Below are 16362 nucleotides of genomic sequence, written 5' to 3'. Positions count from 1 at the left end.
TCCTTTGGTCCTTGCTGATGAGAAAATGTGTCTTTGATATCGTGATGTTTTTTCTCAGAGCTCTCTCCAAACAGCATTCTCTCTCTCCTGCGCGCGCACTCTCCAACCTGCACATTGTGAGTTTACGCACAGAGCACTCCTGATTGATTCATTTTTTAAAATCAGGTTTAGCTCCTCACTTAGTCCCATAAGTACACACCAGTGGCTGATTCAGTGTTTTGCCCTTTTCTTTCACACACAGAACGTCGGTGATATACACATACACACACGCTTAGCAGTGTCTGTGGTTTGAGCTTCCCTGAGTCTGCGTCAAGACATGCTCTCCATCTGTGTCCAGCATGCGGATTAAACGCTTATTATCCTCTTAGCCCTAAATGGCCACACGTTCCTACACTTCGCCTCCATCTCATCTGGCATCTAAGACGCAGACCCGAGCGTGACAAGACAGCGAGATCCATGCGTAAAAATGATCGAGCTCATCATTCAGTTGTGTTAGTCGTTGCGCATTACGCGTGAATTATCAGGACAACCCTCTCCACCGTCTGTCGGCGCGTCTTACTGCGGGGCACGGTGTCAGTCTCTTCGTCCGTTAATGTGTCCAACCCACTGATCTTTTGCAGACTGTAATCTCATCAGTGTCAAACCGTAGCTGCCCTTTCCTCTGGGGCATATCCCGCCTGTCTTTGGATGGCTTTTACGCCAAAATTTGGATAGAAAAACGATTTTTATCGGAGAAAACTTTTATCAGCAAAGGCGTCAGCCACATTTACGATCCACACAGATTTGAATGTGTGTTAAAATGACCGTGTGCCCATTTTAAACGTCCGATCAGAAGACGACATGGAACCTACATGTAAAGAAAGGAGTCTTTTATACTTACTTCTCCTTGCGATATGCACCGCCAGTGTTTGCTTTTGTGCAAGAAGATCAAATGTCCGGAGATCTGGTAAGTACATTAGTTAAAACTGATGCAGATCTTACTAAGGGAAATAACAATAAGAATAATGATAAATATGAAGAATACGCTGTAATTATGCATGAGGGCAGAATGGGTTTGTGTTTATTTTTTTAGTTGTTTGATATCCCCCAATCAGCGACCTGCTTTAAAACTTTGTCACAATTCACATTAAAAACTGATTATAACAATGTACAATAAATGACCATTTTTAATGTGTATAGTCCATAAGCTCTAGTTTATAGTGATGAAGGTATGATTAATGCTGGTTGTTGGATTCCTATTATCAAGAAAAGACACAATCATAATCATGTAATCACCACTATATTCCAACTCATACAAGTAATTATTCTCCATACAACAAAGCTCCCTGTGCAGCATCAAAAAAGGTCCCCACCCCACTGAGCAGCATCATTACACTGCATTTTAACCATAATGAGCTACAAATTACAACCTTAACTGTAATTTAATCACTTTAAAGCCTGAAGGTTTGAGGCTAAGAAAAAAATGACATGAAAATTGTGATTTCTTTCTCAAAATATTGTTTGTATCATCAATCGGTTATTTTATTCTTTTTTATGAATAGTTTTTTAGAGGAGAAAGAGGAAGAAATGTTTAGCTTTAGACTTGGAGCTCAGCCATCACCAAACTTACCAGTGTGTTCCTTCGGGCAGAAAGTCCTTGGATGGTGATTTTGTCATCTGCACAGTGTCCACTCTCTGTCTCCCTGTCTCTGTCTTTCTTTGTTATCTTGTCACCCTGAACTCTTTTTTTCATCCCAGTTTCTCCCTCTTTCCTCCTCTTTCCTTCCCTCCCATCGCTTCGTTTTTCTCTCACTGTCACTGTCTGTCGTATTTCTCCCTGACTCTTTCAGAGCCACAGGCCATAGCAGGCTGACTATTACATCTGTCTGTCAGTGCAGAAAACTCACCCCAGCTGAAACTACCATACAGATGACTGTAGTTCTGTCTTCATGGCTGCCAATGACATTTGTACTTTTTTTTTTGTTTTTTTTTTGTTCTGAGGTCAACAAGATTCGATGTCCAGATGAATCACATCAGCTGATGGTCTTAGGAAAGGGTTCAAACTGAATGATGTCTCTCCCACAAATGGTCTGACTTTTTCAGGATTTTGACAGCTTTGTCCTGTGTTGGAGTAAGCTGTCGAGTTATTTACACAATCAGGAACTTTGATACACACACTTTAATTTATATATCTAAGTTATACACTCGTAATGAAAACTGGGTTTTAAACGATCTTTTCCATCATGTCATACAACACAAACTTTGTTTAGGGAATTGCTTTTTCAGACATTGACATTTTAGAGTTTGTCCCTTCAGATTCAGTGTTTATATGTTTTTTTCCTAAGCCATGCTGAGTAGCAGCACAACAGAACACGTCTTATTGCTCATTCACAGTTGGATGAGTCAGACCTGGTGAGAGCAGCACTTTTATATGATTGACTCTAAAAGTGGAGATGTAGAATCAGAGTGAAAAAAAATATAGGTGGTCTGTTTTGAAAGGTGAAATTAAGTCTTAATAATTGTTGATCAAGTGACACTGAGCACCCTCTTGGTTTTTTTTTCTTGGCCAGAGAAGTATAAAAGTATCAGACATTAAAATTGCAACATAAATGAACGCCTGAGTGCCTATACCTGTTTGAAAGCTTGTACTGATACCCCAGAGCTGATGAGAAAGACTCTTATATTTACGTGTTTAAAACTGACAAACGTAAGCATATGTTACATTAAAGATCAAATACCGATAACAGCATTGGCTTCAAAAATCCAGTATTAGTTGAGGTGATAATTCAGCCATTAGAGAGTAATGAGCCATTTCAATGATAATATCAAGTATTTTGCCATCTCACAGATTAAGTGGCTAATTTGCTAATCTTGGTGTACTTTTGTCAGGAAGAGGCCTGTGCCTGAGATGCACTGTGTGAGTTTGTGCAACTTCTGCTTTGCACTTCATTGAGAGAGCCTAAGAGTCTACCATTTCACAAAGTTGTATCAAATTTGATGCAATGAGAGACCAAGGAGATCTGGCCTCATCAGTCAAATCACATTTGCAGTAGTCAGCACCCTAAATGGAATTAACAACATTTGGAGATTCAGGTTCTTTGAATTTTCAGAAGGGGAAGCAGCATTTGCAATGGCAGCAGATGCTGTAGCTGTATCTGGTTAAATAATAGGGGAATCTGTCAATGTATTGATTTGTGTTTGTTCTCACCCTCATTTACAGTGTGGTCACTTCGCTAGATTGACGCCCCAGGTCTGTGTGAGTTGGAGCTGAGTGTGTTTAAATAGAGACACCACTCCTCTTCGTTTAGCAGGGTATTTCAGTTTGTTATGGATCCACCCAGAGAACATACCATTAAGCTCACAGTTCATTCTTTGTCCTGCTGCTTCTATCATTTCATAATTTTCTTATTCATGGAAGTGTCTTTACGCCAGCTTCTGGTTAGTATTGCTCACAAAATGCAGTTTCTTCACTGAATCTAGTCTTGGCAAAAAAATAACAATAATAATCCAGGGGTTTATGTCAAGAAAAAGAATTAGAATTCATATTGATTTGATAACAGTTTATCTTCAGCCCCTGTGATTCCTGATTACTTCAGTCCCACTATAAGCTGCCGTATGCTGATGGACATAAAGATGATGATTTAAAAAGTCCCCTCTCTATCGGCTGTAATTCTGTGAGTTCAGCTCACCCATACGTTCGCTGGGCCTCACCCCTGGGGAGATATGGATGATCAGGGAGTTCAGCTGACATATTGCATTACCCGCTTGGATGGAAGTGCAGGGTGAAGGGTATGAGAAAGGAGGAGGAGTGAGGTCGGTATTGGAAGTGGAGGAGGAAGTCAGAAGAACTAAAGATCAGAGAAAAGGAAAATGGAAAAGAGCAGTGCTGTACACAAGATTTCAATTTCCTTAGTTCTGCTTTGCTATATTTAGTTTAGTTTGATTTCTGTGTCAGTGTAACAAAGTCTGTCCTTTTGTCACTTAGGCAGCGAAAGGACAGCTGTGGCTAAATTTGGGCTTCGGAACTAAATCCTAACTTAAAGCAAATCTTGCAAACATTAACTTTAATCTGTAACTGCAAAAAGTAAGATGTATTTCCTTTAGTTTTGGAGGTAATTTTAGAACCCACTCTTGCGTCAAGGGTAGGTAAATCACAAATAGACTGAATTTAAAATACAGACTGTTCAGCTACTGTGTATTGTTATCAGGCATTTGAAGGAACTTTTTGATGGTCTGATTATAGCAATCATTCACTCTGTATAAATATTATGAAATAAAGAGTATGACTATGAGGCTCTGAGGGCCTTTATCTGCTCATGTTTATCCATTAAAGCCTGGTAATGCATATAGCATAGGTCATTAGGAGTGCTGATGATCTACAGCTCTACAGCTATTACTCTTTCTCGTTCCCTTAAGACTCTCCTGAAGTATTTTCAGGCAACAATTGAATGCTTGAAGAGAATTCACAATCTGTTGAAGAGCTGCAGAAGTACTTGGGATTTAATATCTCAGATGATGAAAATAATGACGCCTGAAGCCAGAGTCAGTTGATATTAACTGACATGTCAAGCTGTTATGTCATCAAGTGGTCGATTTTTCCAACCTTTATATAAAATCAGGCAAATACACAGTGTAGGTTCTGTTCAGAGTATTGCAAGCTATTTGCAGAGTTTATGCAACAGAATGGCTTTTGTTCAAAACCAACAGAATGACTGACATTGCATTTATGTATAATACGATAGAAATATCCTATTACTGCTACTGATTTTGCTTCTTCTGAAGAAAAAAATGTTTTCTAATGTGTACTGAAAAAAGTAATAAAAAAGTAATAGAAAAAATATGTTTCAATAAGTTTATTATTACTCAGTTTAACCTTTATTAAACTTTAACAGAATTTTTTAAAGTTGGAGGCATTAGGAAAAAGCTGCAAGCAGCTAAATACTAAATGTGGTGACAGCGATTTAAAGGTAAGATGTGTTCCCAGGAAATTACGTAACAAGTCAAATGTTTTCCAGAGAGGACACATTCTTGGTGAATCAGCGGGGTCACATGAGTCCACCATTAGATCCTAACAACCCTCACCTGAGCTCACTTTCTTTTGGTCACCTAATGAGCCTGTTCAGGCCAGGTGTGAAGTGAAACCAACTCAGGAGTGTGGGTCTAATGACTCTCACCTGATTTGCTTAGCTCAACTAGTGAACCTGTGGGATTAGGGGTGGAGTGAAACCAACCTGGAAGATAAATTGGAGGTTCCAGTCCAGCTTTTTCTCAGACTGATGAAGTCACTTGGATGGGTGGTGAAACGTTTCGACTTGAAAAGCTGAATGTCCAGTTGCCATGACTCAACCTTTAGATAACTTACCCTGGACGACCCACACCCTGACCCACCCCTCACACCCCCAGCCCCTGTTTCCAGGTGTGAGAAGGGGTACACTGGCCATCACCTTTAACACAGCACTGAATTCCCTGTCTAGAGCCAGTGTTTGGTTTGTCCATTCTGGGCTACTATAGAAACATGGCAGCACACCATGGCTGCCTCCGTGAAAGAAGAAGGTAGATTTAAAAGGCTGGTTCTCAGATTAAGAAAATGCAACAGGTGGTATTTTCTGGTGATTACACAATAATGACAGCATATTTTCGTGTAATTTCCTCTTATAGATCGCTCTAAATATTACACACTGAACCTTTAACAATAGTTGCTGTCTATAAAACCAGCCAGCTCAAATATGTCGATGCTTTTCTGTGGGTCTATCATTAAAGAAACACTTTCAACATAATGGCTATTAAAAATAGCAGCTTCACATTGTATTCAGTTTATATTTAATGCTCTTAGCAGTATTGTGAAGGTGCTAAAACATTTCATAACTGTTTGACATACAGTACAGTACCACTCAACAGTCTGCCATGTAAACTTAACATTAATTGACGCAACTTAAACATGAGCTGAAGTTAGCACATCAAATAAACTGATTATAAAATTTGCCTAATCACATTAATAATTACTGTTTTCCCTTTGTAGAGCCTCTGCATCTCTCATCCATAATGTCTTTCTGTGTGTTTGTATAAACCAGATCGTCTGAGTCCTCCATTAGACATCCAGCTGGAGACCATCAACTGCACCGCCTTCCGTGTACGATGGAAGATGCCCCGGCGACATGTAAGCACCATCACTGGATACAAGGTAAGATAAGATAAGATAAAGAAAACTTTGCTCATCTCCAAAGGGAAATTCAGGTAGTAACAAACTGTGATTTTATATTACATAATTATACAAATACAGCTGTGCTTCAGGTCTTTTTTTTTAAATCATTTTAATGATAAATGTTCAAAATCATAATGATGGATGATTTTAGAAGCATCCCTCATAATTTTATTTCATATATATATAACAATACATTTACACTGTTCATATTAGATTTTATATAAGCTGTGCTATACAGTTTAAAGCACTTACAACAACAATACAATCATCCAATCCTTTACGGTCATTTAGTGCAGAGCTTTAGGTATCATGCACAAATTTTAAAACGTCTGATCGATCATTTGCCGTATGGACCTATATAAAACTTTATAATCAACAGGATAGACAGATACTTCTACATATTCCTTTTAATGATGCCTTTTTGAAATGCAAACAAAGGTTTTCAAGCAGGCAAACTTAAAAAAAAATAAACTTCTCAGATATGTCACAAATCAAAGTCCCTCTTTTTTTCTGAACAGATGCCCATTTCACTCTGCAAGCCTCTGATGTGTTCTGGCCCTCGCCTTTTTTCTGCTTTTAAAGTGCCTGTCAAATTCAAGGTCCAGCAAGATGGCCTTGAAGCCCAGATTGATATTTTTAAATTTTGATGGAAACCCTTCACTGCCAAATTTATGTTTTTTTCAGACGTAATAAAGCTCTGAAAGATGTGGTAACAAATCTTTACTTAGTGTCAAGTCAAGTTCGAGTTCTTTCTCCTGTCTTGGGCAGCTGAGTACTGAGGTTCTAAAGGCATTTACTTTCCTTAGTATGGACATAATGGACAAAAAATTATAATGGAAATTAACACCAGGTTTGAATACTAAACTGAAAAAAATGTAATCATTCCCTTCTTTTTATTAAGACCTAATTTTCCCATGTAAATATATATATATTTTTTGGATGAGATATATTACTTTATTAGAACCCAATTTGTTTCTTTTCTTTCCTCCTTTCTGCCCCTTTCTAGTGTTTTTTAGTGTCAACTATTAAAGTGTGGATCAGTATGACTGTGTGCTTTGCTTTTGACCATATGTCTGCGCTAAGAGGATTAGTCAGCTACCTAGCTTCCCCACAACTCACAGATAAACATGAGTGCTTATTTGCCCAATCACTTTTGAAGTTCACAAATAATCTCGTTTCTTCGCAGTATTTCCTCCTCATTTTGCTCTGTTTACATTTTCATATTGTTTTAATGCAGGAGCTAAAAGGTTATAAAAACTGTGCTTTAATGAAACTTAACAAATGTGACATTTATAATTGTTTGCCAACTCCAGAGTGCTAAGACTGTTTTCATATAAATATTGTTTGTATGTGTCTTTGTGTTTTCAGGTCTTCTATACAGAGGTAAGGAATGGCCGTCCGGTGGGCGCAGCATCTTTGTTGGAGGTCCCTCTCAGCTTGGACATGCTGACCACCGTGAGTACACAGGGACTTTCAACAGCTGGAAATTGTCCTGAGAAAAAGCACTGGTTACTTCTGTTTTAGAAAAGTATGTCTAACACTACAATACCCAGCTGTTTTTATTAAATTATTTAGCATTGCTTTAAAAAATAAAACAATATACTAACAACCCATTTAAAAAATACACTTTGCATGAATGGGTTTGGTGGGACTACTGTTTTTAAAAAAAAAATCTTTTCAAGAGATTTGATATGGGATTTGACAAACGTAAGAACTTTAAACCTTTCATAGTTGATCATGAAATGCACCATCATCAAATCCTGCTACTATTTTTCTATCAGTATGTTGAATGTTAGTGCGTTTTGGACCTGCAATGTATGACAGGTCTTCCTTGTGATACACACAGACATTTATTGATACATCTCCTCCTACTTTTCTCAAAGGGTCAGTTTGATGGACAAGCAAGCTTTGTAAGTATCATTTATCCATTTGTTTCATGAATTAGACCCTATCACTGTTTTTTATGAAATGGATGAATTGGGCATAATTTTCACTCAGATTCTAAAATAATCCCTAGCTACTCAGTAATTTTAATTATTTGTATTGCCTCCTGTTTTTTATTCTTCTAACCTTTTTGATATTCCATATTTATCTATATCTGTACCCTGACTCCCCCATATGCTGTTTTCTAGGATGTAGACATAGGTAACCTAAGATGAACACTAAGTACAGAGTCAGTGTTGGAGCGTATGGCTGGGCAGGCGAGGGTAGACCCAGCATGCCCAGAGACATCAGCACTAGTTCACATGGTAAGATGATGTGAGTAGTAGTAGTAGGAATCAATTCTATTCTATTAAACTATTATTTCTGCTGTAGTATTGTTACATCTTTCACTGAATCCTTCTCTCTCTCTCTGCGATTAGACATGTGCATGCCCCCATCGCCCCCCACTCAGCCTGTTGTCAGGGCTGTGTCTGACACAGAGCTGGCGTTGTCATGGCAGCAAGGAGAGAGTGAGGGTAGCGCACCTGTCCTTCACTTCCTGGTGGCTTACATCAGGTCAGCACAGAGTCTTTACATACAAACACCAGAAAACCAGCTCATATAAACACTGATCAGGGAAAGAGCTGCATGAAATGTCCACGTCATGGAGGGAAAGAACAGTCTATGTGAAAAGCCTTGTTCCATCAAAGGCTGTGTGGGCAGAAGAAAAGGGCTTTCCCTCGTTAATTCTCTTAATTGATAAGGCGTCTGCCTATAGGAAAAAATGATTCAAGAGAACAAGTGATAGAGTTCTTTCCTAGAACAATGCTCCCATGTAAACAAACAGACCATTTGATGTGCCCATTATTAGAAATGTTTGTTCTAGGTCGCCCGATAGGCGAGTGGTTTCTGTGGGTGCTTCATTCCCAATGTCAGTGGTTCAGGTTATTTCTGTATTTGAGCATGGATTAAACAAAGTTGATACAACATGTTAATTTCTGACTGTTAAGTTACCTTTTTCCCGTTATTTAGATTGTGCTAAGCTAACTGACCCTCTGCTTTAGCTCCCGAGTTGTGAAAGTGTGATTTATATAACTCTGAGTACAGTAAAAACAGTGTATTTCACAAAATGTGTAAATGTAAAAGAGACGTATAAGAGAACAACTTGAAACTGTAGCTCTTTCCAAACTTTTTTAGTGTGCATCAGGGGGTCTGAAGCATCTGAACAGCTCTCTTTTACAGAATTTCATGAGGCCTTTGTGGTCTGTTCAGTGTAACCATTTGTGTTTTGACATTAAGGTCATTTGGGACATGAGAAAGAACGACTTCCATTGTCTGTCTCACACACACACACACACACACACACACGAGGACCTCCCGTGTCTAGACGAGTCTTCTGGCTACAGTGTAAAGGAAGTTGATGTCACAAATAATTATCTCAGGGCCGTCTGATGATCTGCCAGGCAATAATTAAAAAAGGACAGATAGAATATAAAAATGCCACTATAAGGAATTTAATAATAATAATAATAATAAAAGATAAAAATGCAAAAAGCAAACTGCAATATATAAAAGGGAAGCTTTAAAAAAACAGTAGTGTCGCCCTTCATGGTGCAGAGTTAACATCGTGGAACTGGGCAAAGCCATAGAGACAAAAGGAGAGAAAGTGAGGCAGAGAAGTTGCCACTTACTATGAGACAGCAGACATGAATCAGTGTCTGTTTTTGCATACAGGGGCATTTCTACACAAAAGGGCCATCTCAGAGGCAAATCTTTCTCTTCTTGCATCAAAAGGGGTCTTTCTGAAAGAGACATTGAGTGGTGATGAAGATGACTCTATTCAACAGATAGTTGTGGCTCCAGGCGCCCAGAATCAGCATCACGATTACATACTTATTAGTATTATTTATTTATTTTATTGTCAATGTCTAGTGATGGCAATGGGGTGGGAGCCAGTTTCAGAGTATTTGAGTACTAATAACTTTGTTTCAAACCTATCCTGTGCCCAGTGGTTGTGGCTGTTGACTCCTGTTTTATTTATGTGAGATGGTCACTTAGTGAATTTCTCCAGTAAGGGTCTCCAAAGAGTTAAAAAACAATCAACCACTGTGTATGCTACATTTTGTCTCCAATGTTGTAACTGTAGGTAGTGTGACATTATTGTCAATTTCATTCAGTACTTTCTAGGCTTGTTAAAAAGTGGTGGGGAAACACTGAGCCCAGATCTGCCTGATTCCACACACATGTGCATGTAGATCCTAAAATGCTGCCACTAGTGAACAGCGGTACAACCACTGTTAATGTCAACAGTTGTTACACCATACAACACATGAGTAGTGTCACAAAAGTATTTTCTTTATTTCATGTTAACGTCACTTATTTAAAGACTCATAAATAACAATTTTTGGGGGTACAGAAATACACGTAGACACAGAAAAAAATACATGAATGATGAATAAATGTTTTGGGTCCATATCAAGTTGGGCATCATTCAGAAGCCAAATCTTTCAAACACTGGATCTGAAAAATTTTGAAGGTTGATGGGTGATAGCACACCCATTATGATCATGTATGCCAAGCCAATTCGAATTATCTTGTTATTTATTTAGCAGCCTCGGTGGTGTGGGTGAGACAGAACCAATTCTTCCCCTACCAGCTGACTACATATGTTTCTTTCCTTCAATCCGCAATTTGCTCCCACACCCTCTGGTCGTTATTTGCTTGGTTTTGGGGGGTTTAACGCCACCCCCCCCATACCTCCTCTTGCTGGTGCACCCGGCTACATACCCAACTTCTGGTTTTCTTTCGGTGTACCTTACCCTCTGGCTCCCGCCGGGCTACTTGGTTTGCGTCTTTTCTTCGGGTTCGCCTCGACCCCCGAACCCATCACTGGCTTTGCCCCGTTCCTGTCAGTTTGACCCTGCTTACTCTTTTTGTCCCAGTTTAGGCTTTTTTCTCTTGTTCCCGCCGTCTAATCGCCTGTGTGCTTGGCTTTGTCCAGGAGATGGCAACCCGTGAGTAATTCTCCAGCCCCCCCACATCAATTGTCTATCACTAAAAATCCGCTTGTGCCCACTTCGTCCTCATTACAACTCGTACTGGCCCTTTGGCCCTGAAAACCTCTTGCTAGAGTTTCTTGCAGTCTCTATCATCTATGCGTTGTTGCCAAACCCTGGAGCGGTGGAAAGTAGAGGTACTTGTATCATTTAAATCATAAACTTAGATGCCGGCCACCATGTTAAAAACCAGAGTAGTGAATCCTGGTAGAGTGTGGAAAGAAAATACATTAATAAGGCAACGCAACAGACTAAACATCAGGGCTCAAACCGGTGGTCAAGCGGAAAAGTCATTTATTTAAAATCCTACATAGGTCAGAATCACAAATTCACAATATCTAATTTGATTCCAGGTTTGAGGGTTTCACTCTTTTGGAAAATATATAATTCGAAAGGTTGCATAAATCATTTTCTTCTTTTATCACACAGTTAGAGCTGTTTATTCGAAATCACTGATGACCATGTCACCATTGTACCTCACTAACCTGTGGCAGAGGTGTCTCCTCCGGCTGTTTTTCAGGTTCAGTGATTGGTGATGATAAAAGGAAAAGTAATGGAATAAATAAGCTGAGAAAGGATGGAATCAAGTAAGTAGGACGAGCGTAAACTGTGAATGACTAATAGGATGTATTTGTTTTTGAAGGGCCTTCATTTATAAATAATACAGTTTTTTTTTGGTTTTAGTGTACTGAATACATTTGTGTATCACAATAAGAACACCACTCTTCAGAAAAAGGAGGAACATCCAGAGCTAGTATGTGGAGCTGTTGGTGCTCTGATTTGTAAATACCGACGAGCAGAAATAATTTTTCCTGACTGGGTTTAGGGAATTGCAGTGTGAAAAAAATTTCATCACACAAGCACAATTTGGAGATCTACAACAGTGATTTTTTTGAGTGTGGGCTGTTCTGACGGCAAAGAAGAATACCAGTACTGAAGGAAAAAGGATTACAACAAAATGCAGTTTACACTCATTCCAAACACATCCTACAATAGAAAGCGTCACAAAGACGGACACAGCTGCGTTGGTTCTGAAGAACAGACAGCTCGTTTCATTTCCCTCCTTCCTTTCATTCCTTCCTCCACTTACTCCTTTATAATGTTGTCCATTTTCTGCTCCCTTTTACTGATTATTGTGGGTATTTTTCTGATACTGATGATGCAAATTTAACCTAACATTGAGTGTTTTAAGTACTGAAAGTTTGGAAAAATTATAGCTGACCCCCGGCGTGAAATCATGGTTCTGGTGAGTACTACATGAACAGCTACCTTCTATCATTGTCTCTGCCTCATTTTAATGTCACCAATCTGCCTTACAATAGGAGCTGTCGATGGGCCCCTGAATGAATGGACAGCACGATCGGGTGCGACTGTACCCAGACAGATGGAGTCCGTTATTAAACTGGCTGCAATGGAGATATAAAGCTATATGCGATACCTTTTTTAAAAAAATTCTGCTTGGAGTGACTTTCTGGTAAGCTGATGGTCGGTCAAGGCAAAAAAAAAAAAAAAAAAAAAAAAGTTTTTTTTAAATATCCTCAGAAAAAAGTTGATGTTTGGAGTAACTGGCGAATTGTCAGGCTCATTGGAAAGCAGAATATGCCTGATTCAGAAAATTACATCTAAGTGGAGAACCAACAATCTGCCAGGCAATTGTCTGAATGTGTGGTTGCTGTTTCGCGTTTTCCTTGGAGTGCAGCTTGTTTTGGCTGCGTTGTGTCACTTCGTTTATTTTTTGTTTATTTTTTTTAACTAAATGTCCTGCCCCATTTGTCAGATTGTTGAGGAGGTTTTCTTAACTGGCTTGTTGTATTTTTTATTTTTTCCAACGAGTTTTTAAAAAAAGTACAGTGCGCTGAGCCTCGAAATAATAAAACCGAGGGGTCAAATGTCAAAACTTGTGACCTTCAGGAAAGGTTAGGGCCAGTAAGGCTGCCGTATTGTTTTAATCATGAAAATGTTAGGGATTAACTTCATTTTTTCACACGAACCCTCTAATAATGGAGCTTCGACAACTCTGACCCTAGAAAATAGACTGTAAAATCAGCGTCTCGTCCTTTGGTCCTTGCTGATGAGAAAATGTGTCTTTGATATCGTGATGTTTTTTTCAGAGCTCTCTCCAACAAGCATTCCTCCTCTCCCCTGCGCGCAGGCACCTCGGTTCGCCACCTTCACATTGTGAGTTTACGCACAGGAGCACTCCTGATTGATGCATTTGTGTTAAATCAGGTTTAGCTGCCTATTAGGTCCCCATAAGTACACACCAGTGGCTGATTCAGTGTTTGGTTGCCTTTTTCCTTTCACAACAGAACGTCCGTGGATAACACATACACACACGCTTAGCAGTGGCTGTGGTTTGGAGCTTCCCTGAGTCTGCGTCAAGACATGCGCTCCATTCTGTGGTCCAGCATGCGGATTAAACGCTTATTATCCTCTTAGCCCTAAATGGCCACACTTCCTACACTTTCGCCTCCATCTCATCTGGCATCTAAGAAGAAGACGGCAACACGAGCGTGACAAGACAAGCGAGATCCATGCCGTAAAAATGATCGAGCTCAGCATTCAGTTGTGGGAGTCTTGCGCAGTACGCTAAATTAGCAAGGACAACCCTCTCCACCGTCTGTCGGCGCGTCTTACTGCGGGGGCACGGTGTCAGTCTCTTCGTCGTTAATGTGTCCAACCCCTGATCACTTTTGGCAGACTGTAATCTCATCAGTGGTCCAAACCGTAGCTGGCCCTTTCCTCTGGGGAAGATCCCTGGGCCGGTCTGGGATTGGCTTTTTTACGTGTACGTTTAACGCCAAAATTTGGATAGAAAAAACGATGTTTTATCGGAGAAAACTTTTCAGCAAGGCGTCAAAGCCACAATTTACGATCCAACAGATTTGAATTGTGTTTTAAAATGACCGTGTGCCCATTTAAACGTCGATCAGAAGACGGACATGGACACTTACATGTAAAGAAAAAGAGTCTTTATACTTACTTCTTCTCTTGCGACTGCACCGCCAGTGTTTGCTTTTGTGGCAAGAAGTCAATGTCGCGGAAATCTGGTTAAGTACATTAGTTTTAAAACTGATGCAGATCTTACGAAGGGAAATAACAATAAGAATAATGATAATAGTGAAGAATACGCTGTAATTAATGCATGAGGGCAGAATGGTTTTTGTGTTTATTTTTTTTAGAATAGTTGTTTGATATCCCCCAATCAGCGACCTGCTTTAAAAAACTTTGTCACAATTCACTTAAAAACTGATTATAACAATGTTCAATAAATGACCATTTTTTAAAGGTGTATAGTCCATAAGCTCTAGTGGATAGTGATGAGGTAGATTAATGCTTGGTTTGTTGGATTCCTATTAATCAAGAAAAGACACAATCATAATCATGTATCACCACTATATTCCAACTCATACAAGTATTATTCGCCCAGACAAAAAAAAACAAAGCGCCCTGTGCAGGCATCAAAAAGGTCCCCACCAGCCCACTGAGCACATCATTACAACAACACTGCATTTTAACCATAATGAGCTAACAATTAAACCTTAAACGGTAATGTAATCACTTTAAAGCCTGAAGTTTGAGGCTAAAAAAAAAATGACATGAAAATTGTTGATTTCTTTCTCAAAATAATGTTTGTATCATCAATCGGTTATTTTATTATTCTTTTTTATGAATGTTTTTTAATGCACGAGTAATAAATGTTTCTTTAAACTTGGAGCTTCACGCATCCCCAAACTTACCAGTGTGTTCCTTCTGGCAGAAAGTCCTTGGAGTGATTTTTGTCATCTGCACATGTTCCCCTCCTGTCTCCACCCTGTCTCTGTCCTTTCTTGGTTATCTTGTCACCCTGAACCTCTTTTTTTCATCCCAGTTTCCCCTCTTTTCCCGCCTCTTTCCTCCCTCCCATCTCTTTTCGTTTTTCTCTCACTGGTCACTGTCGGTCGTATTTCTCCCTGACTCTTTCAAGGCCACAGGCCATAGCGGCGGACGATTACAGCTGTCTGTCAGTGCAGAAAACTACCCCAGCTGAACTAAACCATACAGATGACTGTAGTTCTGCTTCATGCTGCCAATTGACATTTGTAACGTTTTTTTTTTGTTTTTTTTTTGTTCGGAGGTCAACAAGATTCGATGTCCAGGATAGCAACATCGCTGATGGTCTAGGAAAAGGGTTCAAACTGAAATGATGTCTCTCCCACAAATGGTCTGGACTTTTTCACAGGATTTTGACAGTTGTCCTGTGTTGGAGTAAGCTGTCGAGTTTATTTACAAATCAGGAACTTTTGATACAACACACTTAATTTATATATCTAAGTTATACACTCGTATGAAAACTGGGTTGTAAACGATCCTTTTCGCATCTGTCTATACAACACAAACTTTGTTTAGGGAATTGCTTTTTTCAGACATTGACATTTTAGAGGTTGGTCCCCTACCGCCCCCTTCAGATGCAGGTTATAGGTTTTTTTGTTTCCTAAGCCCATGCTGAGTAGCAGCACAACAGAACCGTCTTTAATCTCATTCACAGTTGGAATGAGTCAGACCTGTGAGAGCAGCACTTTTAATGATTGACCTCTAAAAGTGGAGATGTAGAATCAAGTGGAAAAAAATATAGGTGGTCTGTTTTTGAAAGGTGAAATTAAGTCTTAATAATTGTTGATCAAGTGACACTGACACCATCTTGGTTTTTTATTTTTCTTGGCCAAGAAGTATAAAGTATCAGACTTAAATTCAACATAAAGGAACGCCTGAGTGCCTATAACGTGTGGAAAGCTGTACTGATACCCCAGAGCTGATGAGAAAGACTCTTAGATTTACGTGTTTAAAAACTGACAAACGTAAGCATATGTTACATTAAAGATCAAAATACCGAGAAAAGCATTGGCGTCAAAAATCCAGTAGTAGTTGAGGTTAATAAGGCAGCAGTAGAGAGTAATGAGCCATTTCAATGATAATATCAAGGATTTCCAGCTCACAGATGTAAGTAAGTGGCTAATTTGCTAATCTGGTGTACTTTTGTCAGGAAGAGCCTGTGCGGAGATGCACTGTGTTGAGTTTGTGCACTTCGCTTTGCACTTCAATTGAGAGAGCATAGAGTCTATCTAACCATTCCACAAAGTTGTATCAAATTTGATGCAATGAGAGACCAAGGAGATCTGGCCCTCATCAGTCAATCACATTGCAGTAGTCAGCAATCCCCAA

At 39.4% G+C, this 16362-nt stretch overlaps 1 protein-coding gene across 1 annotated transcript; it reads left to right on the top strand.

Moving 5' to 3' along the window:
* The first annotated feature begins 412 nt into the window (after positions 1-412).
* Positions 413-8340, top strand: LOC113138568 (pikachurin-like). The gene is made up of 5 exons (XM_026321107.1): positions 413-946; positions 6051-6160; positions 7550-7636; positions 8065-8091; positions 8314-8340. Exons 1-5 carry the CDS (start codon positions 841-843, stop codon positions 8338-8340), a joined length of 357 nt encoding a protein of 118 aa, XP_026176892.1. The 5' UTR covers positions 413-840.
* Positions 8341-16362: the final 8022 nt, after the last annotated feature.

Source organism: Mastacembelus armatus, chromosome 9, assembly GCF_900324485.2.
Source record: "Mastacembelus armatus chromosome 9, fMasArm1.2, whole genome shotgun sequence".
Lineage (NCBI taxonomy): Eukaryota > Metazoa > Chordata > Actinopteri > Synbranchiformes > Mastacembelidae > Mastacembelus > Mastacembelus armatus.
Note: the sequence above shows the minus strand (reverse complement) of the source record. Positions and strands in the feature narration are given on the sequence as shown.